Genomic DNA, 26,081 nt, shown 5'->3' with positions numbered 1-26,081 from the left:
CCGCCTTTGGCCGAAGATCTGTCAGCCATTTAAACGCGAGAAAAAAAAGACGACCGATCGATACATACCCGGGGTGGTGCACTCACAAAAAACGTGCTTAGCTACCCCCAATAATCAATTTTAGGCGGGAAACGATTGCGGTGCATTATGGGGTGCAATCTGTATATCGTCCCCAGTCTTTTTTGCGCTTTTACCGCATCTTGTCTCCCGTGATGTTGAATGTGCACTCAGTTGTGCATTTGTTGACATTTGTTACAAAGTTTTATGTTCACTATAGAGTAGAATCCAGTGATATAGCGTCCCTTTAATGGATAGATCTCGAGACTGGCTATCTGAGTTTGAAGTGGCAATGTAGGATAACAATCGATAGCATCCCGCGGCTAATATGTCAAGCCTCATAATATTGGAGTCGGTAAGCTAATGAACTGCTCTTATAAGCTTCACATTCCTTTCTCGTTTGTTATTTTTGTTCATGCTGTGTAAGACATAGTAACTCATCATTTTTAAAGGTAAACTGTTAATACCTTGAATTATCGACAGTTGTACAGGTTCTTTGCAGCCACTTAGTAGTTTATTAAATACTGAATAATTTAAAACGCCGCGACGCTTTGGAAGCCTTCTGGCTGTCGTGGAGTGATGAAGGAAGCTCATAAAAAGTGACGTATCGCGAGTATGATGCGGTTACATTTCTCGCCGGGTCGCCAATATTCAGATGTTTTACCTTCAAATAAAGTGGTGGATATTGATATTATCGCTTGATTGTGCGAGTGTAGTGTTGCAACTGAATGTCGAAAACAAACAAACAGATTAATAAACGTCAATTCAACTAGTGAATTAAAATACATAACTTTATATTTTCAGCTCCGTAGTTCTTTTTTCATCAAATGCTACATTTCTCATAAAAATTCTCATTTCCTGTCAACTCGCCTCATGAAAAGGATCTAACTGTTCAGCTGTAATATTCTTCTCCAGATGTGTTTTCCACTGTAGGCTTGTGTCTTAATTTTCTCATAATCTGATTGTCACATCAGGAGAATAAAGAGATTATTCAAATATAGCGACTGCAACTTTCAAGAATAGACAGAATAATAAATATACGTAAATCGTTCCCACTAAACAGTCAGCAGTAAAGTGGTGATGGTAAAAAAGACAACTACGAACAAGGACATGGCTTCCCCCAAACATTTTGTGATTGGTTTTGAATTTCAGAATAGTCAGAAATATATATATACATTTACCAACTTGCCTTTCCGAAAGAAAATTAAAGAGAGAATTGGTAATCCAGAAGTTTACATTGTACACTGTACCTCACAAATGAGAACAGAAAGGAATAGTTGAAATAAACTGAACAAGTAGGAATCCCAACTGGTCAAGGGCACTAAATTGTTTATTTACACTTCCGTTGCTGTTGAGTTGAACTTTTGTACTACCAAAAACTAATCCAGCAAGTTAGAGAGGGGCTAAAAGGTCTTATTAAATATCATTTGGTTGTGCAAAAAGCAGAGGAATTAATTTCTTTTCCCAGTGTAAGCAGTTGCCAATGGTGGGATAGACAGCTATGACCTGGAAAGAGACCATTATCAATCTTAGGGAAAGTTCATTTAATATGACAAGGGGGGGGGGGGGGGGGATGAAGATATTGAAACTCAAAGCTTGAAATTTTAGCAGCCCCCCTCGCTAGCGGTTCAATTTTTTAGGAGCCCCCTCCTTGGTAGTCGAAAAAATTTCAGAGCCCCCCCCCTCCTCCTTCATTTCTTAACATTTCTTGTTACAGAGTCATCGTTTTTATAGTTCCTGTTAGCAGATTTTGAAATCTTGTTGAATCAGTGTGGTTTTATTATAAAAAGTTTGAGCATTTCTAATTTTTGAAATTTTCTAAAGCATTTTTGGGATGAACTAGAGTGTAATAATTACTGAGACTACATTTGTTATATCTGTAAACCACTTGATATAGCTGAGTTGCACAGGTCATTAAATTGTTGAGTTGAAAACCATCCAATCTGTATGATGATGTCATGTGTTGGTTTTGAAGTATACAAATTTTCGGAGCCCCCCCTCCTAGCGCAACAATTTTTTCAGAGCCCCCCCTTCGGGTGTCTAAAAATTTTCGGAGCCCCCCCTCAATATCTTCATCCCCCCCCCTTGTCATATTAAATGAACTTTCCCTTAGAAACAAAAGTTTTAATAAGTGGTAAGAGGTCCTCTATGGGTTGTGGTTGACCCGTGGTAACTGGTTCTTTTGAAACCCTTGAAAAAGGTCTTGAAAATCATGAAAACAGTCCTTTCAAAATTGTATTATTTGAAAATAATATGTGAGGCCATGTTAGAATAAGAATGAAGAAGGGGTAGTGTAACATTAGAGTATGACATGTTACATGTATGTTATGAGTAGACCTAGGAGCACAGACATACACACTCTGCTTCAGGACACTGGGTTCACCACTGTCAGAGAACTCAGAATGGTAATGCCAGACTAAAGTGACTTGGGCGAGAGAATCCATGTTGTCCTAGTAAGCACTTGACCAAACTAAACTAACCTACTATGACATGTTCAATTTTTTCCCATTTTTAGGATGCAGGGGAACTTGAAGACATTGATGACAGGCTTCAAAAAGATGGTTATAGAACTAACATCCCAGTTGAACACAAACTTCGTTACTTTTGGAGGCAGTTTACGAGATCCGAAGCCAGTCTCAAGTCCTCTCTTGAGAGTGTTGAACAGCTCCGCAAGCAACATGGTGAGGAAATGATTGAAGTGGAAAACTATGTTGCACACATCCGGCAGCTTTCAGATGAGAGAGAGGCTTTAACACAAGACTTGGAGGCTGAAAATGAACAGCTGAAAGCAGAGCTTGAACAAATGAAGGTGGAGAAAGAAGCTGGAGCTTATATTTCAGAAGACATCTGTGACATGCTCATAGAGTCTGGTTTGACACAAATTGGAAGAGATACCAACCCTGTAAAGGAACAAGTGAATTATTTGATTAAAGAAAGAACATCTCTCTCGGAAAAAGTACGTAGACTAGAAATTGACAATGAAAATCTCAAAAAGAATTCAGATACTGAACAGTCCAACCAGCGGATGATGAAAATTATGGAAGAGGAGAGGAAAGACATGGAAGATGAGATGAACAGGATGCGTGAAATGATGAAGCAAGTTAAACAGGAGGAGCGGAAGATTCATGAACAGGAAATGAAGAAGGTTACAGAGGAAAATGATGGTCTGAGATCAGAGCTGGAGAAAGCACAGAAACAACATAATGCAGATATGACAGAACTTATTAACAGACACCAAGGTATGTTTTTATTTATATTTTGTAAGGGCTACTCAACAAAGTTAAATAGAAGCTAGGGGAGGCTTCCGGTTGTAGCTCCAAGGTCTAACCCCTTACCTGTTGCTGTACTACTTTTGATGGAGAATGTTCCCTTTCTGTGTACCTTAATTTAAAAGTGGTACCCCTTCCCCCATACCTTAAGCAAGAAGTCTCCTTGACAATGTACAGTGTTAAACAAATTAATAATTATAAATGATGCACCAATAAAGTGCATCTGTTTAAAATATTTTGGTGAAAAGTCCTTATGATTTTACATGCCAGTACTTCAGCTCATGAAACCCCCACCCTTTAATATCCCTGAGTTCCCTTTGAGTGGAGCTCTGGAATGAACACTGTACTTACATGTATGTGGGATCATTTATTGAGTGCAGAGCAAAATAATATTACTTTCCACTTCTTTAATTTACTGCACTTTTCAAAAACATGCGAACTCTGAAGTTCAAAGGCCAAGTGACAATATTCAAAAGGTCATGGTAACTTTGTGATCTGTGATTGGTGGATTTCTATCTGTTTTGTGTGTTTCCATGTTTCAAGGTTCGTTGCTTGTGAATGTAAATATGATTGAGGGCAGTGAGAAACGCAATTGGGAAGGGTACTTTTAAATTTTAAAGTTTGCGTATTTGTGAAAAGCACAGTAATGTAAAAAAAAAATGCATGACTCACCTTTTACCCTCTCCACAGGAGAAAAACTTAAGTTGCTAGAAGAGAGAGAACAAGAGAAAGAAAAATCTGCTGTCCATGGAAGTAAAGCTGACAAGGTTATGGCTGAAGTGGAGGAGTTAAAGAGCAAAATGAGATCTATTGAATTGGAAAAAACATCTTTACAGACCACTGTAAGTTCTTTTTGCAACATTGTCATTATTTTTCATTCCTGTACTAAAGAGTCTTTTTAATGGATCATGCATTGAAATTACATTTGGACAATTCACAAGACACAAGGAAGTTTGTCCTCGTTTTTTTCCCCAGTGCAGGCTAAAATTCAGTCTGCGTGTCAAAATACCAGTTTGCATAGAGTGTACATGTATGTTTACAGTGTTAACGTCTGTTGTCCCTTGATGTACAGGTGCAGTCACTAGAGGAAGAAATTGAGAAAGAAAAAGAAGAGTTAAATAAGAGTAAAATCAGCCAAGAAGCATCCATCAGGAAGTTCAAAACTGAACTATCAGGAACAAAGCAAAAGCTTCAAGAGACAGAGGTTAGTTGCTGCATATGCTCACAGTAGCTGATAATATTGTGCATTACAATAATGCATCTCCCAATAATAATTAATTGTTGCCCATTTGCAAAAATGTTGTTTTGTGTGTTTTGCTCTGCACATGCATCATCATTAGGTTACACTGAAAACCCAAGAAGAAGAGAGGAAGACCATTGAAAGCCGGCTTCAAATAGCACAGAAGGATCTTACTACAATAAGGGATAGAGAAGCTCAACTTACTTCTGAAAAGGTGCTTTGTAATTTCCATATTCCTCTTGACTATAAACATTTGGGTTTTTTGGAAGGGTTAATTTTTTCTTGTGTACTATAAACATGGCCTGCGTCACAGACGTAATTTAACCCCGGTTAGTAATATCTGCAAAGCAGCACCAAAACTATTAACTTGTGGGCCCCCAGCGGACTCAATGAATTACTGGAAGTGCATTTCGAATTTCCTTGCATCCTGATTGGCAAATCGACAGTGGCTTTTTTAACAGGCCAATCATGGCGCGTACTCAAATTCTGGTACCCAGGTGGAGTCCTAGAACAAGAATTTTGGGGCTCTTTTGCAGACTGACTTTAAGCCAGGGTTTAGTTTCGTCTGTGGCACAGGCTATATAAACATTGTTATTTATCACTTTGTTTGTCTCAAATGATAATGACATACCGTAAAATCCTGAATATAAGCCCCTCCATGTGAAAGCCCCTCCAAATATAAGCCCCTGGGGGGCTTGTACTTGGAAAATTACCCTCAAATACAAAGTAAAACAAAGCAAAAATGGTAAATTTAATTCCAACTATAATAAGGCTAGCCCAATTGGTTTTTAGATGCAAATTTCCCTCCGTAGATAAGCCCCTCCGAATATTAGCCCCTCCAAAAATAAGCCTCTCAAAAAGGGCCTTTGAAAAATATAAGACCAGGGGCTTATTTTTGGAATTTTACGGTATCTTTCCCATGACTCAGAAATTATTATTAATGAAGGTCATACATGTATCTGCCATGCATGTTTACCAGGTTGAGATCACTTTACATTTTCTTCCGTGTTGGCCCCCCTTGAACGGATCTTTGATAAACGGGCAAAGCTAATGCAGTTTTTGGTCTAATATTGCACTAAACCTGTTTTAATCTCATACACACAGAACAGTGTTTTGAGTGAAGCCAAATCATCAACTCAGAAGTAAGTTACAGATAAATTAATTTGCGTTATGTACTTCTACAATAATTCATTATAACAAGTTACTAACAACAATAATTGTTGAAAAACAACAATTAATAACTTAGTAGTTGTTTTTTTTAGTGAATTTTTTGTGGTTAGTGATCAGAGATTTTGATTATCTATGCACATTTAAGTACTGTTTAAGTAGTCAATTGCATGTATCTCTGAGAATATTGTAAATCTACTAGACAGGAAATAAGGATACAACAGCTAACTGATGAAAAAAACAGTCTCCAAGAACGTCTCAAAACAGCAGATGATACAGTTGAACGGCACATTAAGCAGATTGAGAATTTAACGTTACAGCTAGGAGAGGCAGAGAGAACACTCGCAGAGAAAGAAGAGGATATGGAATTAAAGGACAAGTCTTCGAAAGATGAGGTTAGCAGTCATTCTAAATTCTAACTGAAAAATTTAAAACAGGCACGCAATATTTTTTTAAAAAGAACATCGTCTGTCCAGATCACCATATTAACTGGACAAAGCAAATAATTTGTTGAACATAGGGGGGTACATTGTACTTCTAGGCAGAGCGTGAGGTATACAATGATAAGCATAAGAAGCAAACAAACAAAGAAACACAATTGTTTATGCAAGAGAGATTTTGGGTTAAAACCTTATAAGTTTATGCTAATGGTATGCAGGTTTCCAAGTAATTATATTTTAAGTTTTGGATTAATTTTTCCCAGATCTGTACTGACTTTTTCTTATATGATAATTTTACGAAAATAATAGTAAAAAACTGGATATTCATCTTTTTTTGCTTCCTTATCTTCATGTTTTGGAGTTCATAAACTAAAACTGATAGAACACTTTGTACTTTTAAGTCCAGCAACCCCTTTGGCTGCAATGACAGGAAGTTGAAAGTTGCTATACTTGATCCAACTTATGTTAATATTGTGTTGCTCTTTACCAGCTTAATACACTGAAGGCAAAGTTTGCAAGGGCCACAGATGAAGCAACAAAATTAAGAGAAGAGCTGTCAGAAACAAAACTCAAACTTAATAAGGTGAGATATAGGTAGAAAACCCCTTCAAATAACAGTGCATTGCCTCCCCCATCCCCCTCCCCTGGCGGGGTGTGTAATGTAGTTTTGTATGGACAGCAGAGTATTGGCCTTAACTAATATCAGTAATTGTTCACTTGATTATTCCTGTATCCTTGAGCTCTGTGATTATTTATTGAAAGCTATAGCCTTTTTTGTACGTGTAGTACTTAACTGATTTTTGTTGAAATGCAATACCTTTATTAGGTGATGTATGCCAAAATGGCCTGAAAAAACTACTTGTGGATATTGAGAACAAGTTTGTATACAATATTTGCACTCAACTCATTTTTGGCAACAGAAATGCTTTTTTAAAACTGAAATTTGAGGCAACACTTCTCTATCATCTAAAAAAAACTGTAAAGCAAAGCTAAGTTAAAAGATTTCCTCCTGTTATTAGATTTAAGACTGCTAATTCATACTGAATGTTGAAAGGAGCAGGAGAGAATGAAGAATCAATAATTGTCCCGTTTAATTCCATTCATCTACCTTAGCTTGTGATATTGTCAAGTCTGATCAATATTATTTGAAATATTTGAATGGGATTATGCAAAATCAATTGCACAGACCGTGTCCATGTCCCTCTTGTCAATTTTGTACTTTGAAAAGTTACGAAACTTGATTCCTATCATTTTACAAACTGTTTATAGGCTATGTCTGATCACCAAGCTAATGAGACAAATTATCAGGAAAAGTTGAATGCTCAGTTTGGCCGCAGCAAGAGTGCAGAGGAAGAGAAAGAACTGCTACGGGAACAGATTGTCGACTTGAGAAAGGTTAATTTACAACTTAATGTTCAACAACCTTTAGAAAACTCATTTGTACTGAATTTCAGCCAATTTTCAGAACTAACATGAGCATTACTTTTATGTATTTATTTTGTTAGCCTTGTGTGTGTTAATGACACATTAAACCCATGAAATTAAAATACAGTGTACAGTGTATGTAGTATAATTTGCCTCAGTTTTCATTGCTGCTTTCATTTCTCTTGGTTTATTTTGGTATGAAATCTTTTGTTAAAAAGTCTCAGATATCTAGATATGTAATTTAATATGAAGTAAAAAAAGAATTTCCATGTATGCTAAACATATTAATCACTGAAACTAACATGATGCCATCTATCAAAAGTAATATTAATTTTATCATCTCTTTTGAAGCTGATCACTTACTGTGTGCAAATTAATTTGGGTGATCTGATTGTAACATACAAAACTATTTTATCTTATAGCCTGTAGTTTGTAGGGTTCTTTGAACTCTTTGTGGTATAAAATTAATTAACAAAATTTTATTGCCATGCATTGACCCACAGTTGTAAATGTTGTGACCAAAAAAGCATGTTATCAGTCTCAAAAATGCAAATATATTTTAAATAAATTCTTGATATTGGTTCTTAAGCTATTAATTTTGTTTTAACGGCTTTGATCATCATGAATAACACTAAAAGTGATTGAGATTTATGCAAATAACCTAGAGTTTGTTTTGTAAAGCCAGTATAAGGTTAACTATAGATTTTGCTATTTAGTTAATTTGCAATGGCTTAACATTAACTGACATTTAGATACTTGAATTAGCAAAATTACAGGATTTTGTAGTGGGCCTTTTGTTGATAATGAAATGACTGCACTGAATTCTAAAGCTTAGCTCGATTCCTATTTCAATAAGCTTTGTTTACCCTTGTTTGAGGCAAAGTGGATCACAAAATGACAACAGTCCATTAAAGCCATTACTTTGTCAACAAAACAAAAAATTCTTAAAGAGTTTTTCACCTCATTATCACTGATACCCCCTGCTGAGCTTAAGCATAATTTGGGGAGATTGTGTGGAGCCATTTTATATCACAATGTTACAAGCTAGAAGATGCAAAAGTTGAAGAAACATCTAAGAAAAAAACTCAGGTACTTGCTCTCTAATTTACTTAAGGATTTTGGTATCAGCTTAGTGAAACAGGAATTTATTAAATCAAGATCTGTTTATATTGGATGTTGAGCACTGTTGTAGGGAATCCATTTAACTATATACAGTATAATTGCTGCAGTTGTTTGACTTTTATGCTTATTTGACTTCTTGTCCTTTGTCGATCAAAAAGTGTGGTATATAAACTTGTCATAGTTAAAAAGGCATTCACCCATCAAACCTCTTTAGCCACAAATGACTGTAAGCTGACCACAAGTGTTATAGACTGAGTTATTTATTCAAGCTCATAAAATGTCCTTTTCCTCAAGTAAAGAAAGCTCATAAACTTCATTAAAACAGAGCTGACTATCATAAAATGACCTAGTGTATTTTAGCATATTTTTTCTTTAACAGCTACAATTTATAGAAAACTTAAAATTTAAGCCAACTTTTTGCATGTAAATAAACTTCACTAGACAATGCCACGGCATTCCTAAGAGCTTCCATGTGGTTGCGGATAATCAAGAGCCATTGACAAAACCGGATCAATGAGTTCATCTGATCCCATTTAATTCAGGTCTTGCTGATGCTTCTTAGTCATGTGTTGTTCAGTAGCTAAGCTTCAGTGTTAATCTCTGGAGAAAGCCACTTTGTAGAGATCATACTTGAGCTCAAGCGTTGGAGCTACCTAATATAATGCTATGGACAAATTAATACCGGCCTGTAGCAGTTTATATCCACATACTCGTGCAATTAACAGTTTGTAGAATGGATGAGCATGTATGTTGTTACATTTGAGTGTGAACTGAGCAATGATTCTGTAAAAAGGTTTTTGCAAATAATTTTTAACATGATAGTTGTTTGTGTCAATCATGTGTGATAGGATCTTGAAGCATCACTGGCGGCAAGTATGAGCAGAGAGAAGGAGACAATGGAGCAGACAGCTACTTTAGAGAAAGAAAAGGAGAATCTGGCCAGGGAGCTTGCTTCATATATTAATAAAGAGAAAGACAAGGTTTGTTATGATCACACTTTCTTGGCAAGGGTGGGATGGGTAGGTGGTAATTTCTCAGGGGTAGTCCCACAGGTAATGATGCCATCTGATCAGTGCATGTGTTGACTTTCTCTGGCCAGAGAGCTTGCTTCATATATCAACAAACCACAAAGAAAAAGAGAAGGGTTGTTATGATCACAATTTCCTGGCAAGGGTGGGATGGGTAGGTGGTAATTTCTCAGGTGAGTACCACAGGTAATTATGCCAGCCTCTCATAAGTTCTCAGTCAAGAACAGTCTTTTTAAAAGTAAACAGCTTTAATGATTTTTCACAGGGACCAATCAAGTCGCAAGGTTGTCCTTTAAAATGGCCCAACCAAATCAGAAAAAATTAATTTTAATCTCCCGTGAGCGAACACCCAGAATGCAAAGGCTTGGTGATCGCTTTCGAGAGGTTCCAGTGAAAGGCTTTGACTGAGAACATTTTAGGTGTTTTGGAAAGGTGGTCACTTATGGCCAGTGGTCACTAACAGGAGGTGGTCACATGTGGAGGTTCGACTACAGGAAGTCAACAGTGTGCACCTGGTACCTGTTCTGGTGTCCATGTCCTTTTTGGTTCTCCTTTTACATCGTTCTGCCATAATATGTTAGACTGAGTGTAACAAGAACACCTTATTTTCCAACATTACAGAGAGTTCACTTTCTTCTATGAAGAAAAACAACAACAGGCTTACATGCACCTTTTTCGTTTTATTCTTCAATCATTTTATTTTGTTTCATTGATTTTTTAATTGTTGTTGTTGTATTTTAGTCAAAAAAGAGTGAAGAACTTACCCTGCAGCTTCAGTCCGTAGAGAATGAAAAAACCTCGCTTCATGCCATTGTATCAACTCAAGAAAGACAGATCAGTGATCTTAACACCAAGGTAAATAATTGTTCATGAACTTTAAGAGGGTGTCAATGTGAATTGAAAGTTACCGGGGGAACCAATATTTGGGTAAAGGTCAGCCACTGAGGGTTTGGAACCCTAACCCTCTTAAGGACAAAAAATGTCTAAAATACGTATCTTGTTTAGGTCAACTGCCTCAATTTTATTACCCTGTTCAGGGCAAAGGACAAAATGCACACAGTCTCGTTTTAAAGCCATTTATTGGCAATTGCAATAGAGCCAATTCAAGTTATAGTTATTGCTTTTGTATACTTGGAGTAAATCAAATCTGAATCGTGCAGGCAATATTCTGTTGACGGGCTCGCACAAAATATATACCCTGTTAAGGACAGGGAGGCCAAAAACCATACCCTGTCCAGTGGCACATCCTGTAATAGGCCATGAAAGGGAGTCCTGGGTGTAACTTATGGTAACCTGAGATCAGGTTCAATTTTCCTTTCGCTTTGTAAATAACATTCCGTGGGTAAGCGGTGGCCATTAGAGAGAATGTATGAGAACCGCTAACATTGGGCCTGATCTCAGGTTAAACTTATGGTTCCTTAGTAACTTGTCATATGTATTTGTTCTTCCTAGCTAGGGAAGTTAGATGAGAAGTGTGCTGAACTTGAAGACCAACTACAAAGAGAGCAAAGCAGGAGTTTAGGTTGGTAAAATCCAACAGAGTTAGTGAGTAACGTTTGAATTGTGCCTATGGGAGAGTGCCCACATACCTATGATAAACCACTTGAAAGCGCTTTTCTTGGCGTAATGAGTACAAAACGAACCTCATTGTGATCTTCATATTATGATGGTACTGTAGCATCGACACTAAAGTTAATAGCCTAAGTTTAGGCTCTCAGATAGTAGGGACATTGTGAAAATATGATGCGCGCAAGATAGGAAAGGAGGTGGTGGTCGGCGGGAGAGAGCGCCTCCTCTTTCCTCAGCCCCCGGCAAGTTTTTTACATCAGTTTTCACTACTATCTTGGAGCCTGGAAAAGGATAGGACACAAAGTCTGGTTTTCTTATCAATTTCTTTCCTGAGAGTCTCGGGATGTTAAAAGCTCTTAGTTAGAAAATAACGATGAGCTTCCGAATGTTCGTGATCCGAGTACTGGGCCCAGCTGTTAAGTCTTCAAGTAGAGTGAGACAATTTTCTCCTTGTTTTCTGACGTCATCTGACGTGGAGGGCTTATTATTCTAAGAAGCTGTCCAGTATATCAAAGAGCCAGGGTGGAGTGCTTGTTTAATTTCTTTAAAACAGCAGTCACTTCATGAACATAGGGGCGTCTACCATTTACACAAACCAACCAGGTGGAAATCTCGTGCATAAACATAAAACAAAAAATTGGACGTGGTGAGACTGCAAAACAGTCGTTTTTTTCTCAAAATCAGTAAAGAAATCGGTGAAACGTGGCGTAAGAGTCTTACGCGCGCGAAGCGCGCGAGCCTCACACGCCCGTAGGGTCTGTGAGGCGAGAGAAAAAAATCGTCTCTTGCTCTCTGTTTTCAGCCTCGTTCCAGACCTTTTGTTTGACTGCTCGCTCGTACTTGAATACGCAAGAATACGGACTGTTTTGCAGTCTAGACGTGGTGGGCGAACGACCCGTTACAAAGTATATCCAAACCAGCTGAACAAACCAAAAAGAGAAGAAAATTTCGCCACCTCAAAACGCAACCCTCATTTTCTGAAGCTTTCATTGCGGGACGGCGCAAACCATTTGATTTTCCAACCGGAATGTCCGGTTTTCCCATGTAAATGGTAAGTACCCCTGGACACTAACCTTGTACTGTTTCCTATGTTTTTATTGTGAACAGAGCTGAGTACAAGATATGAATTTACTCAAGAGAGTAGTAGCTCTGCTAAGCAGGAAGTGGATCAGCTAAAGGAAGAAGTTAAAGTCATGTCTGCACAGCTTATGAGACAGCATAATGCTTCAGTTGATAGTCAGGTGAGTGTTCAATGTGGTCTTGTCGTCTTGCATTCACCAACTTCAGTGATTTTGTTACAAATAGTTATGGTGTGTCCTGGGACTCATTTTGTGAAAAATCATGGGTCCCAATCTAGAACCGATGATGTTGCGCGTTTTCCCGGCCTAAGGCAAACTTTGTTCTAGCATGTGACGTAATCCCCGTTTATGGCGTGAATCCTGCGTAATTTTATCCAATCAGAAATCAGTATACCGAAAACTGCAACAACCTGATTTAATACAATACGTTCTTCAACTCCTTTTGCAGCAACTTGCAAGGTAACTGTCAGGTTTTTGTCGCCCTTGGCGTTTTACCGTAGCGTTAAAGGATGATCTACAATTCATTAACTTGGATATGCCTAGCTTCGTTTGCGCTTATGTCAAGTTTGCGCGGCAGCGTCCAGTGAATAAATGCCATATACCTCAAGTGTCACTCAACTTTACTCCGCGCTTAATTACTGCTTGTTTGTTTGGATACTCTAAACGGAACGGTGACAACAAAGAGCTAATTTATTCCATTCTAGGCTAAATATGAAAGGCTGATTGTTGACATGCGTAATGAGATAGAAAGAGAAAGAGAGAAATCGTCTGCTGAGCGCCACTCCCTGGCGAGTCAGATGGAACAGGCTATGAGAGAAAGCAAAGATTTAAGCTCCCTTCTAAGAGAAAGAGATGAGGTAATGTTCTCCTTGTTTTAATGTTCTGCCAACTTGCATTTAGCAAGCTTCACATCGGAAACACACCCCTTCATACAACGAGAGTGGTAGCCTGCATCGCAGACGCAAAAGGCCATTTGCAATGACATCATTTTACCACTACGACCAGAATCCTTCAGCGTTTTTGCTTTCTTGTGCAAATTAAGGCTTTTGTTATTCAAACCTCGCTGGGATTACAAAATTTAAATGTGAAAGAAAAAACGAAAAGGATTCTGGTCGTAGTAGTAAAATGACGCCATTGTGCACATGGCCTATTTAACCTCGGTTAGTAACGTCTGCGAAGTAGCGCCGAGATCCTTGTTCTGGGCACCCAATGGACTCAACAAAAAACAGGAAGTGCGTTTTGTATTTCCCTTCAACCTGATTGGCAAATCGACAATGGTATTTTTAACAGACCAATCATGTTAAATCTTGGTACACAGGTGGGGACCCAGAACAAGGATTTCGGCGCTGTTTTGCAGACGGACTTAACTAGAGTTTAGTTTCGTTAGTAGAACAGCCTACCAGGAGGGCGAGGGGAGAAAGAGTACCATCGACACACAAAGCATGCTAACTATGGTAACCTTACAGCAGCTGACAGAAAAAAAGAACAAAAGCTAACGGAATGACTTTAACCCTATTTTCTATCCCGTTAACCTGTATTAAGATGTAGGCCATTCTTACACATTCAAAAGAAGCTTGCGTTTTCCCTCACCGGTTTGTCTGACCAGCTGATTCAGGGTTCGTACAGGTCATGGAAAACCTGGAAAGTCATGGGATTTAAAAAATTCAATTTCCAGGCCTGAAAAGTTATGAAGTTTAATTGTCCATCTTTGAAAGTCATGGAAAATGAAAGTTTTGTTTGGTAGATTAATTACTGCAGATAACAAAGCAAGGACAATGTAAGATAAAGAGGAGTAATTAGACAGCGCGAATAGGACGCGTTAGGACACCAGAGTTGGTGTCTGTAAAATACCTTAGAACACGGACGATTTTGAAAATTCTCGAAAGTAACAGCTAAACCTAAGGTCATGGAAGACTTGAAAAGGTCATCGCAAGTCATGGAATTCAAGAACTTAAAAGAGTAGGAACTCTGGAAATGAACCTCAGCGTACTGCATAGGAGGCTATATTGAAGGCCGAGTAAAAATATTTCTGTATTTTAAGAGGGAAAGAGCCTTTCCACAGAAAAATTGTACTTAACATGCATAGCCCCTTTGCACAACATTTTTTCTGAATAACTTGCATGCTGTCCTTTTGCAGGAATTAATTGCCCTACGCGCAGAGCTCACCAATGCCAGTCACACTGGAACCAAAGCCTCAACAGCTCTTGAGTTTGAGAGCAAAATGCGAGGGAGCCTGGAGAACAGGACAGCGCAGCTTGAGTCTGAGCTGAGTAGAGCCTGGGAACAAATTAAGGATTTGTCTGAGAAAGCATCCATGCTCGAGACGACAAAGAGACATTTGGAAATCGAACTGGATAAGGTACATAAATCTTATTGTGCAGCTTTGGCTCAGGGAAGGGGTTGACGGAGGATTTTGTGTTACAGGGAGCCTAGAGATGTAGTATACAGTGGCAATATGGGCGCGATAGCGCCCATCAGGACTGCGAACGGCGCACTTTTCAAGGGAGATTCGGGCACATGCACCTCCGGAAAAATTTTTGAGATTGAAGTTTTCTGAGATGCAATCTGGTGCATTCTGGACGCTGAAATTTAGCAAATGCCTGGATTTCCTATTGAACATGTAATGCTGAAATGTTTAAGAAAAAAATTCCTGGACAAAAGGGGGGGCCGGGGCCTTCTGGGCCCACCCCTGAATCCGCCCTTGCAATGTTGTTTCGGAGAATGTGTATGGCAACGGATTGGGTTCATGTGATCTAGCTTGCGAGCAAACGCTTGGGAGGGACTTTTTCTACAGCTAAAGGTGATTGAGTCGTTCTTTCCTGGCGGTTTCCTGGCTAACTCCTCGGCATTCAGTTGTAGTTGGGAATTAGAGTGAAATGCGATATTTTTTTATCAACTTAGCCGTCAATGAAGCCTTTCTGGCGGCCATTTCGAATAAAGTTGTCGGATTTTAAGGCCTCAAGCCTTAAAAACCAGTATTGCTATGGTCTCTTCGCCTCGGCTTTCCATCGACGTTAATTGCCAGATAGCTGTATAGCAGAAAACATTCATGAGTGATCTGCGTTTTGAAAGCATAAATCTACTTGGTGTTGAAGCTAAAAGGGTATAAGAGAGATTTGGAGTCTCGTTTACGGCAATTTGTACCACGTGACCAAGTTAAAAATAAATAAAATAAAAACGCAGAAATTAAGTAGTTTCACGTAATTTTTATCCATAAGAACTATGTTAGAGTGTTTTTATGTGGATATTTTCTATTTTGAGATATTCTTAACTTGGATTTGCCGTTTGCCTAAACGGGACTCTAAATCTCTCCATCCTTGATTGTCTGCGGTAGAAAATCCAACAGCTGCGTCAAACAGAGAGTACACTGCACAGAAGACAAGCAGAACATACAGCGGTTATGGTTGCTAAGGATACCGCCCAACAACAGGCCGAGGAGGCTGAAGCCAAGGTATGCATGTCTGAAATGCTTAATACCTTCATACCCCTCCCTCTAACCCAACATTTCCCCCCTCTTTTACTGAGCCGTTAGTGTTAGCGTTAGGTTAGGAGAGGACAGGGCGGTGGAAAGAGGGTAAGATTCTCTTAAACATTCCTGTTACCTCTCCCCTAACCCAACATTTTGCCCCTCTTCTACTTAATCGTTAGTGTTAGTGTTGGGTTAGGGGAGGACAGGGCGGTGGACAGAGGGTAAGATTCTCTTAAACAGCCCTCTTACGCCTCCCCTAACCGAACATTTCCCCCTCTTTTACTGAGCCGTTAGTGTTAGCGTTGGGCTAGGGGAGGACTAGGCTGTGGACAGACGGTAAGATTCTCTTAAACAGCCCTCTTACCCCTCCCCTAACCCAACGTTTCCCCCCTCTTTTACTGAGCCGTTAGTGTTTGTGTTGTGCTGGGGAGGACAGGACGGTGGGCAGTTTTTTTGAAACACCAAAGGCCATAAAGGCATAAAATACAAACTAGATATAAAAAGGGGGCTAAACATTGGTCAGAGTAAGAATTCAGATTTCTGAAATGCCTTTGATAGTCGCAGTTCTCTCCCTGCTATCCTTATATTCTTGAACACTGAAGTAAGAAACGGGAAATTTCGATTTTCTTCCACCTCACCTGGAAAATCGTTTATACTCCAACATTTACCCTTCAAAAATGTTGGAGACCAACGGTCCCCACAAAACGTCTTAAGTGTGAAAAAGTGTGGAAGCTCTCAATTAGCCTGGGGGTTTAGTCGATTAGAGCGCTGAAATATCTATCCTAGAGGTTGTGTGTTTAATACTGGTTCTTCTCACTTTCCTTTATAAAACTTGCAGTTCAAAAGGATTTGTAGAGTTTCTCTCCACTTCTCAACATTCAAAATTAAGTTCATTTTACATTTAAAGGTTTTCTTTGTTGAATTAGTTGGCAGGATTAAGAAAGGAGTTTGAAGGAGTAAGCGAACAACTGGAGCTCACACAAATGGAACTAAAAAATGCTAATGAACAGCTGGCTGAAATGAAGCTGACATGTGAAGAAAATGACACTCTGAGAGTTCACCTACAAGAGGAGGAAGTCAACAAGTGAGTTTAGTTGATTTACAAAGCTGATTTCACCAGTATGTCACTCCGAAGTTCTTTTTGACCTCATGATAGGTTTTTTGACTTAGAGACTTGCCTAAGTTGACTACCTATAAGGGGTCCCTAAGCCAACATTTTTCGCTAGTTAGTGTTGGCTTAGGGGAGGGGTAGGTGGGCAGTTTCCCAGAAACGTATTATGATCCATCCTGGATCTTTTAGGCCAAGGTGATCCCCAGATTAGGTGGTTGGTCCTTTAGCTCCACGTTTTTTCGTTATTGAGTTATAGTCAACATAAATCGTTCTTCTGGGACTACCGATCTTTCAAGCCCCTAAAGTCATGTTTAGATTCTTATTCTTCTTGTTTAGCAGAAACTCTTACCAGTAAACTGAGGGCTAGAGGCTTTGCATTTAGTTTTCAGTTTCACTTTCGCTAAGCAAAGTTTCTTTCCTACATTGAGACTAGTTATAGTGGCCACTACGCTCAGTTAACCTCCTTTTAGCATTGCCTAGTCCCCGGACCTCATTATTTCGCGGTCAATGCGTTTCGGGTCACGTGGTCCGAGCGAAGAAGTGCCGCGGATACGTCACCGAAGTGGATTGACTGAGAAGGGCTGGGAAAACGCCGAACAGGGACTAGCTAACTTTTAGCATTGATTACACTCTAAAGGTTATTACTGGTCGCTTAGAAATATTTTTCTGAAACTAATCAACAGTTACTTGTTATAAGATGATACAGTGAGTGGTTTTTTTTTCTTCAAGCTTATTCTTGCTTTTTTTTTACAATAATGACAACAGATGTGTTTACAATATACTGTGCGTTTATTCACTGCATGCAGATATTAATTTTGTCATTTTGTGGGATTTGTGTGTCTTCTTTGTATGTTCGTTTATCATCCCATCTTTATAACCAATAAAAAAACCTAAACTTATATTTTTCGTGAAAAATATATTCTTATTTACGTTATAAGCAGCTTGAATTAATGGAAATGACGTTAAACCTGAAAAGGAAGATAAATAAATAAAGACGTTAAGGACTTAATTTTCTCCGTTATAAAAACTATTTATAAATCTTTCAGCACCTATTTTTTTAATGCTTCTTGAATAAACTTAAATGAAATTGAACATGTTAAATCTCTCTGATAAACTACCTTTCAATTGGTTATAAGCTTGAATTAATGGAAATGACGTTAAACCTGAAAAGGAAGATAAATACATAAAGACGTTAAGGACTTAATTTTCTCGGTTATAAAAACTATTTATAAATCTTTCAGCACCGTTTTTTTTTTATGCTTCTTGAATAAACTTAAATGACATTGAACATGTTAAATCGCTCTGATAAACTACCTTTCAATTGGTAAACTAAATTTTTGTTGCAACCTCTGATGTCTTAATCATAAAATAACAATTAAACCGTGTTAATAATCTAATATTAAAACATCAACTCATCAATGATAAACCAACTAATACTTGAAAAGAGCCAGGACTGCAAACAATTTTGTTACTAACTAATGTACCTAAATCTTATCAGACTTGCTTGTGATGTTATTGAAATCGAGGAGATACTGAGGTAAATATAACTAAGTTTTAATTTTTAATACTTAATAAACTGACGCATGATACTGATTTTCCATTTCTTATAACTTGTTTCTAAAGTTTTTTACTTTTAACGAAATGGTTTTGCCCTTTTAACTATGTGAAAAATGAAATCGCAGCAGAGGTTGAATTTTGCCGGTTCATAAATGAAAATCTAAAAGATAATCTAAACGATAAACTGATGAAAGACTCCCTTTTTTTGTCAACATAAAATTTAGAAGAAAAAATATTTTAATAAGATAGAATGGCTCTTTGCGCTTTTGAATGAAGCGAAGGCAAATCAAGCAATGTCGCTGAATATTGTTAAGCTCATTGTTTAGCACTTTTCAGGCCGCACACGGCAGGACAGGATGTAACTAATTTGAAGCGCGCAAAAGGACGCTTAGCTCTAAATGAGTTCATCGTGATTTTTGCGTCTTTGTTGCAATCGTTTCCGTTGAGCATCGTTTTTCATTTGCCTCACCCTGCAGAATATAGGCGTAACTCTTTCCCGTTTATCAAATGAGCGAAGGCAAGCGCGGAGCGGGCGTGGAGCGTGAGACACGCGCGACGGGGACCTTCCCCCGTCATGCGTCTCGCCTTCTACGCACGCCTCTCGCTTGGCTTAGCACGCTTGATAAACGCAAAAAAGAAACTTCTGTTCCGCAGGCTATATTGGCCTTTTCTCTAAAGAGAGTTAGCCTTCATAAAAGCTTCACGAATACAAATAACGTCAAATTCAAGGTGAAAATTTCTCAAAATAGAAAACGAGCAGATAAAGTTGGTTCAAAACAATTATTATAGATTAAAAATTGCTTGAAACTACTAATTTATGCGAAGAAACAATGGACAGTAAGCGACAAGTTAAAGGGAAACTTGGTCACGTGGTACAAATTCGCGTTTGCCGTTTGACGTAAGCGTGAAGCTTAAATTCTCTTTAACTCTGTTAACTCTTAATCCGTGTGGTTGTTCGCAGGGGTATTCAACATCAAACAGTGCAAGAACTGGAGAGGCAGGTGGGACTGCTTCGTGAGCGAGATGGCCAGCTACAGTACACAGTTAAGGAACAAGAAGCTAAGATAGAAGCCTTGAAACTCAAGCTAAAAAACACTGGAGATAAGGTGACACTAAACCTCAACTTATAGCTATTTCTCATTATTCACTATTTTCTATAATGCACTTTATTGTCTTCGATTTCTCATGGGACGACCGTTATACTCAGGAGAAATTGGAAACAATGGTTATGCAAATTTTTTTTTGTTTCTTTTTTGGGGGGCGGGGGGGGGGGGTTAAACAAGGTGCATTATGGTCTGTGCGAGAATGGTGAATTGCCTTTAATGACTTTGCAGGCGAAGGGTTCAACCATTTGATAACGAAAAGCAACGCTTGGCAACAATGTTGACCAATCAGAGCGCCCCATTCACACAAGCGCGATTTCAAAACAAAAACAAACGACCGCGTTGCATCAAGGTTGGCAATGGGCCTTTGAGCCTTTTCAGTACAGTGGACAAATTTACTCAAGGGAGTAGTCTCTAGCTCTTTTCGAAAGTACACATATTCGTGTTTGCGTACACTATTTATTTACACCACGGACAAAGGGGATATTCAGTCAACAATTCTTCCATGAGCCCGTCTTGGATACGAGGAGGTAAATAGTCAATGAGGTGCGGAGTATAGAACTGGCTGTAACCAGTTAATTTCGTATCCAACGATTCCCATGCACTCTTAGTCTGCTACACAGCCACGCTCCTCGTTGCGTGACGACACTACAAACGGCTGTGTAGCAGACTAATGCACTCTTCGCTTTGGCCATTTTTTTTGTCAATTTTAGGGAATTAAATAATGTGGGGCCTTAAAATCAAAGTGAAGATTTCCTTTCTATTGTCATACAGTGGGGCAAATGAAAAAGAATTCTTACTTCTAGGGTAATATAGGGTAACATACGAACCTCCCGTAAACGACCACCCAAAATAAAAAGACTTAGTGGTCGCACATGGAGGTTCCACTGCACGAGTGTACGTCACAGTCAAGTAAAAACATATCATTTCAACTTTCCGAAAGAAAGCCGTTATTGTACCCCCGGTATACAGTTCAAGCAATTCAGTGCATTTTAACATTGTGATGGTAACAGGGTCATAAATAGTGCACTGCCTTTCTTTTGTAACAGCATAAACGAAAGGAGGACGATGCAAAGTCTCTGACAGAGAGAGTCAATGAGCTGCAACAGGAGGTAGAGTACCTACAAGGAGAACTAGTTAATGCCGCGGAGAGAATTGATCAACTACAGAGAAAAAATGATGAAAGGAAAACCAAGGCTCACGTTACCATCAGAACTCTCAAGTAAGTGTAATTATAAATCGGAATTTCGACCCTGCTCCCAATAGAACCTCTAGTAGCTCAGTGGTTAAATCGTCCGATTTGGGATTCGAAAGGTCGTAATTTCGAATCTAATCTGGAACTCGGAAATTTTTCTGACCTTTCCAATGTTAGCTTTCTCTTTTCAGCTTATGAGCGTGCCGCAACCCTTCTTTCTATTGCCTGGCTGCACACAGCCTTGACTGTTTCTGAAACAAATGAAAACTGAACAACGTACGACTCAAAACAAGAAATCATAATCCTATTATGATGCTGCCACTTAAAAGCTGTTGCGGCACAGCTTTGTGGAAAATAAGAATTAACTTTTGAGTCTGAGGGCAAAATCCTATGATGTGGCTATTCAAAGTAACCTTTTAGTACATTATTGAGCGTCATTTTAGTTCATTATAGAAGAAAAACGCAACTGAAAATACAACACCTAGGAAATCGTTTTTGTAGAGGGATATGACAATGTCTTTAATCAGTTCTTATCTGTTCGTTTATCAATTTCAGAGACAGATTTGCACGTGAAAAGAGAAACCTGGAGTCGACAGTACTGTCCCTTCAGAGCAGCCTGGAACTGACACAAGAGAGAGTGAACAAAGAAGAGGAATACAAGGGTACAACTCAAGCCGCACAAAAACAACTCATGGGAGAAAAACGAGAACTGCTTGCCAAGTGAGTTGAGTTGCTCAAAGGACTAAGCAGTTTCAGCTAGTGTACACGCTAATTCGGTCCTGTTCGGTCTAAAGGTGGATAACGCTATTCGTCCGTCATTGAAATTAACTCAACTGATTATCCTTATTATATTTATCAACTGGATAGCTCTATCCTACTTTTAAACAGCCTGTACTTGGCTTGAAATAGGGACCTTACGACCGAACCACAATGTCAACGGGAGTAGAGTTAATAAGCAAAACAACAGTTCTGCACGTGCATCACGCTTTTTTGTCAAGTGTTTTGCCCTCCCTGCACGACTACGACGCGAAATGGCCGATTTTATTTTTACTTGAGGAAGGAACGGCAAAGCGATCAATTTTATTTTCTTTGTGTGAACTCCGACGTGGTTCCCTCTCTTCAGCTCCAACCTAATTTCCCTTCTTAAGGAGCTGGTTGACTTGCAAGAATGGCGAAAAAGTTTCAAAGGATGAAAAGGCTATATTTCAGCAGCGATGTTTTCATTGGCGTCGCCGTTGTCGGATCCCGAGGTCCCTACTAAGGGCCTGTTTACATGGAGGTGGGTGACCCCGGGCAGGTGAGGTATCATGTGGCTGGACACCCCAGTTATCATGTTAACGTGATCAGATTAAAGTGAGAGATTATATGGACAGGTGGGTTACCCCACCTAAGCGGGTTACCTCACCTACCTGGGGTCCCCCACCTCCATCTAAACAGGCCCTAAGACTTCGGACGTTCATGTGTTAGGTTCTTTCAATAAACAGATTGGAGTATCGAGCGGGTACTTTAGATCCCCACCATAAAAACTCGTCTGGTTAATGATTGGTTAATCGTTTAATGTATTCAGATTAACAGACAGCGAAGAGGTCATCCGGGAACATCTGAGAAGTTTACGTCAGAGAGAGGCTGCCCTAAATGCAATGGAGAAAGAGAACACAGAACTTCACGACAAAGTTAACTTGCTTGTACAAGAAAAGGCTACCATTACAAGAGAGCTTGAGAAAGCTAAGGTCAGTATAACTTCCGAAATATGTTATGGGCCAATCAGGTGAATAACCAACGGTTGATACCATCACCTCAGTATAAGCAACTCATTTTGACGGTGAAGATGACTACCGCACAGGTTGTCGAAACGCCACTGAATTTCAATGTGTCAGTACAGTATATTAATATAGCCAAATTTTAAAGAAGTGCGCTCTTATTAGGTCTGGAATTTACAAAATCTTAATTTAAATCATAAACATTAGCATGTCGATGATGATGGTATAATCCCTATTAGACTTGCTACAAGTCGACCTCTTGGCGAGCGGAGCGAGCCTTTTTTGGCCGCAAAGCGGCCGACGAAGGACTTTTTTGCCCATATGAAATCCGACGAAGGACTTTTTTGAAAGTCTAAATCCCTATTTGCGATTGTAAACTCTTAAAACTCATTTGGAGTGGATACAAAAATCTTACATCAAGCTAACAATATTTTTGATAATTTTACTACTGTCGAACCACTGCTGGCGGCCACCTGTATCAGTACAACGGCCACCCCTCTATAACGGCCACTTTTATTTGTCCCGGCGGACAAAAAATCCATACATTGACTCTTGTTTAAAAACTCTCTACAACGGCCACTTTCTTCTGTCCTCACGGTGGCCGTTGTAGAGAGTTTCAACCGTACACCTGAATATAACCCTAGGGTACAATTTACCCAAACCAGTTACTGTATTTTATTCTAGGCTCTCCTGTCAAGCCCCTACACGAGCCCTAAAGCATCAGGACCCATCGACTCTCAAGTTCTAAAGAACGCTCTTGCGCGATTGAATCAAATGGATTCGCTAGAGAGGTCCTTCTCATCACCCTCTCCTGATCTGTATTCTCCAGAATACAGGTCCCCTGAAAGGACTCTGGCCAGTAATGCACTGAATGGTTCACTAAATGGAACATATCGGCCTGGGCTAATGAGCAGTACGGTACACTAATTGCATGGTCCTTATCACTAAAGTACAGTACAATTACAGTAATACAGTGAAACCAGCATTGAGAGAACGCCCACTTAACATGAAATCAGAGTCAGAGACGAGGACGAGATTTAACTATCAGTTTTTTTTTTCGCTTGTTCTGAAAAAATAAACACTCCGGAAAGTTTCAGAAATGTTACGGTTATGTTTTTTGAAGGAGGTACGCCCTCTCCCGGTCGCAAAGTGATAAAACTTCTAAACTTCACTACGACATTTTGCTAGAAGTCTTGGTACAATGACATTTGCGTACACCTTATTATTGAGAACATCACGTTCTCGTAGTCACGTTCTCTTCACGTAACGCTTCTTCGTGAACACACAAAAAACACGTAATAATGGAGACTATTAATGTGAGTTCTCTTAATACAGGTTTCACTGTAGTATTTATCGATGAATTCTTATTTAACTGCAGAAAACTATAAAACTTAGCGGGCCGTACAATAGAAAACGGCCCGCAAATTGACCAATCGCAGCGCGCGTACCTTCTACAAATGAAATGGTAGTTTTGTCAACTACCCAGAGTACATGATGACCGTCGACAACGTTTCTAACAAATGACATAGCTGTTCTTAGCGACAATGAAAACAGTTACAAATCATTCCTTGTATAATATTTTACTTGACCTAAAAACTATCAGAGAAATCAATACGCCATTTATACTTTCAGAAGACCAATTTAATATATGATGTACAGTCTAGAGCTATTTTTAGGTGAATTAAAAAAATAAACTTATTTGAACAATCTGCTTTTTAGAATGACATTCGAACCGGTTTCTGGTGTGTGGATTTTTAAGGCAGGAATCCATTTGTGTGTGTATTTGCTCTCTTTTCTTGCTTACTCGTTCAAGGCCAATTTAATATATTATGTATAGACTAAAGCTATTTTTAGGTGAATTCAAAGCATAAACTTAAATGAACAGTCTACTTCTCAGAATTACATTGGAATCAGTTTCTGTTGTGTGAATTTTTAAGGCAGGAATCCATTTGTGTGTATATTTGCTCCCTTTTGTTGCTTACTCGCTCGAACATATCGTTTTCGGCCTGCAGAGAAATTTGGCACTGTTGATGACTTTAGAGATGCTTTCTTGTTTGCGGTTGGTGTAAGGCAAGTTTGTTGAACGGAAAGCATGATAAATTGCTGAATAAATTGCTTAAACTGGTAGAAAAAAAATACTTCTTAAAGTGACTTGTAAACCTTTACTCGCTTTTTGCGCAGTTTTTTGAAGTTAAAAAAATCTTTTGAGCGCCAAACCTGGGAGCTGTTTAGTACGTTTTTGTAATCTTTTTTGGTATTTAGGACGGTGTTTTTATAGTGAATTTCATCATCACTTAGCAATCGAACGGACTTTTCCAGTTTAAATTCATCGCTCGAGCCCTTTTATCGCTTGACTTTTATTGAAATGTCTCGGAGGTTCTTTTGGAATGGACAATCAAAAATGTAATGCTTTGCCTGAACGTTTCTGCCAATTTATTATATTTACCGCTCTGTTATGGTTTCGTTTTAATTTAACAGAAACCTAGTCGAAGTATTTTCTTTGAAAACGCTTAATATACTGCTCTAGATTCCAGTCATAAACTGAACGAGAGTCCACTGGAGTTACCTGAAGTCAATCGGGAAATACTTCACCCTTTAACCCCCTACAAGACATGATCGATATTTTTTTCAAGTCTCCCGCGAATAGAATTGAAGAAATCCAGTGGAATCTATTTCTGTTTCCAATAAAATCTAGTTGTGTGTCTTGAACAACCGTCATTATCTTTAGTTTCTTTTGAAGAGTAAAAAAATACCCAAAGTGGTGTAAGCTTATGAGGGTTTTAACAAGACGCGGCAAAGCGTTTTTTAACTTTATTTAACAAGAGTGGCGAGAAGTTTGTACATGTAAGACCAAACGTAACATTATTAATATATATTTCTAATGAAAGGTTGTATCTATTTATTAGTGAATGTATCTTTTTTACTTTGGTATTATCGCCAAATAAAACAAAGATTTCATAACTTTTGCGTCTGTAATATTGCGCACTTGGAGAAATAAATGGATAAATTTAATGACAAACTGCAAGTTAAGCTACTTTTCCAGACTTGTCACTAGTGGATAAAGGCTGGGCTACGTATTTAATACAGGCGATAAAATATCGTCAATTCATGTTCTTTGTTTCATTCTCTCACCAGTAAGGGCACATTAGGATGGAATTTCCTACAAGTGACAGTCTTTAAAAAAGCGACATGTAAAGCCGGGTGAAATAGCGACAAACGACACAAAAATGGATTGTAACGGGGACAGTGAGGAAGAAAAGCGCAAATACGACAGTAAAATGCCGACAGGCACATGGCGAGTCAAGGATTATGACATTCATATTAGGGATATACGTAACCCAGACCCACCTAGCCTGCGTGGCAGGCGCAAATAGGGAAGGAGAGATGGAGAAAAGCGGGAAAAGGAAAAAAAAAGGCAAATAAAAAATAAGATCGACCTGAGGGAGGTTTGTGAGCCCGCGAGACTGAGCAACCCCCACAAACCTTTCTT

General features: G+C 38.9%; 1 protein-coding gene across 1 annotated transcript; it reads left to right on the top strand.

Annotated features, from left to right (window-relative positions):
* The first annotated feature begins 215 nt into the window (after positions 1-215).
* On the top strand, positions 216-23,583 carry LOC140947916 (uncharacterized). The gene is made up of 22 exons (XM_073397145.1): positions 216-412; positions 2,573-3,296; positions 4,017-4,168; positions 4,399-4,530; positions 4,667-4,780; positions 5,671-5,708; positions 5,936-6,128; positions 6,664-6,756; positions 7,443-7,568; positions 9,569-9,700; positions 10,490-10,603; positions 11,201-11,270; positions 12,425-12,558; positions 13,101-13,253; positions 14,534-14,755; positions 15,731-15,847; positions 16,792-16,949; positions 19,495-19,639; positions 20,686-20,858; positions 21,387-21,551; positions 22,399-22,561; positions 23,276-23,583. Exons 1-22 carry the CDS (start codon positions 386-388, stop codon positions 23,516-23,518), a joined length of 3,588 nt encoding a protein of 1,195 aa, XP_073253246.1. The 5' UTR covers positions 216-385; the 3' UTR covers positions 23,519-23,583.
* Positions 23,584-26,081: the final 2,498 nt, after the last annotated feature.

The sequence above is a fragment of the Porites lutea genome, chromosome 1, assembly GCF_958299795.1.
Source record: "Porites lutea chromosome 1, jaPorLute2.1, whole genome shotgun sequence".
Classification (NCBI taxonomy): domain Eukaryota; kingdom Metazoa; phylum Cnidaria; class Anthozoa; order Scleractinia; family Poritidae; genus Porites; species Porites lutea.
This window is presented reverse-complemented; position numbering and strand designations above follow the sequence as displayed.

Coding starts and splice junctions, on each gene's coding strand:
- LOC140947916 (XM_073397145.1), top strand. CDS start 386: ATGTCAAGCCTCATAATATTGGAGTCG. Junction 9,701..10,489: donor TTAATAAAGAGAAAGACAAG/GTTTGTTATGAT, acceptor GTTGTATTTTAG/TCAAAAAAGAGTGAAGAACT. Junction 21,552..22,398: donor AAACGAGAACTGCTTGCCAA/GTGAGTTGAGTT, acceptor TAATGTATTCAG/ATTAACAGACAGCGAAGAGG.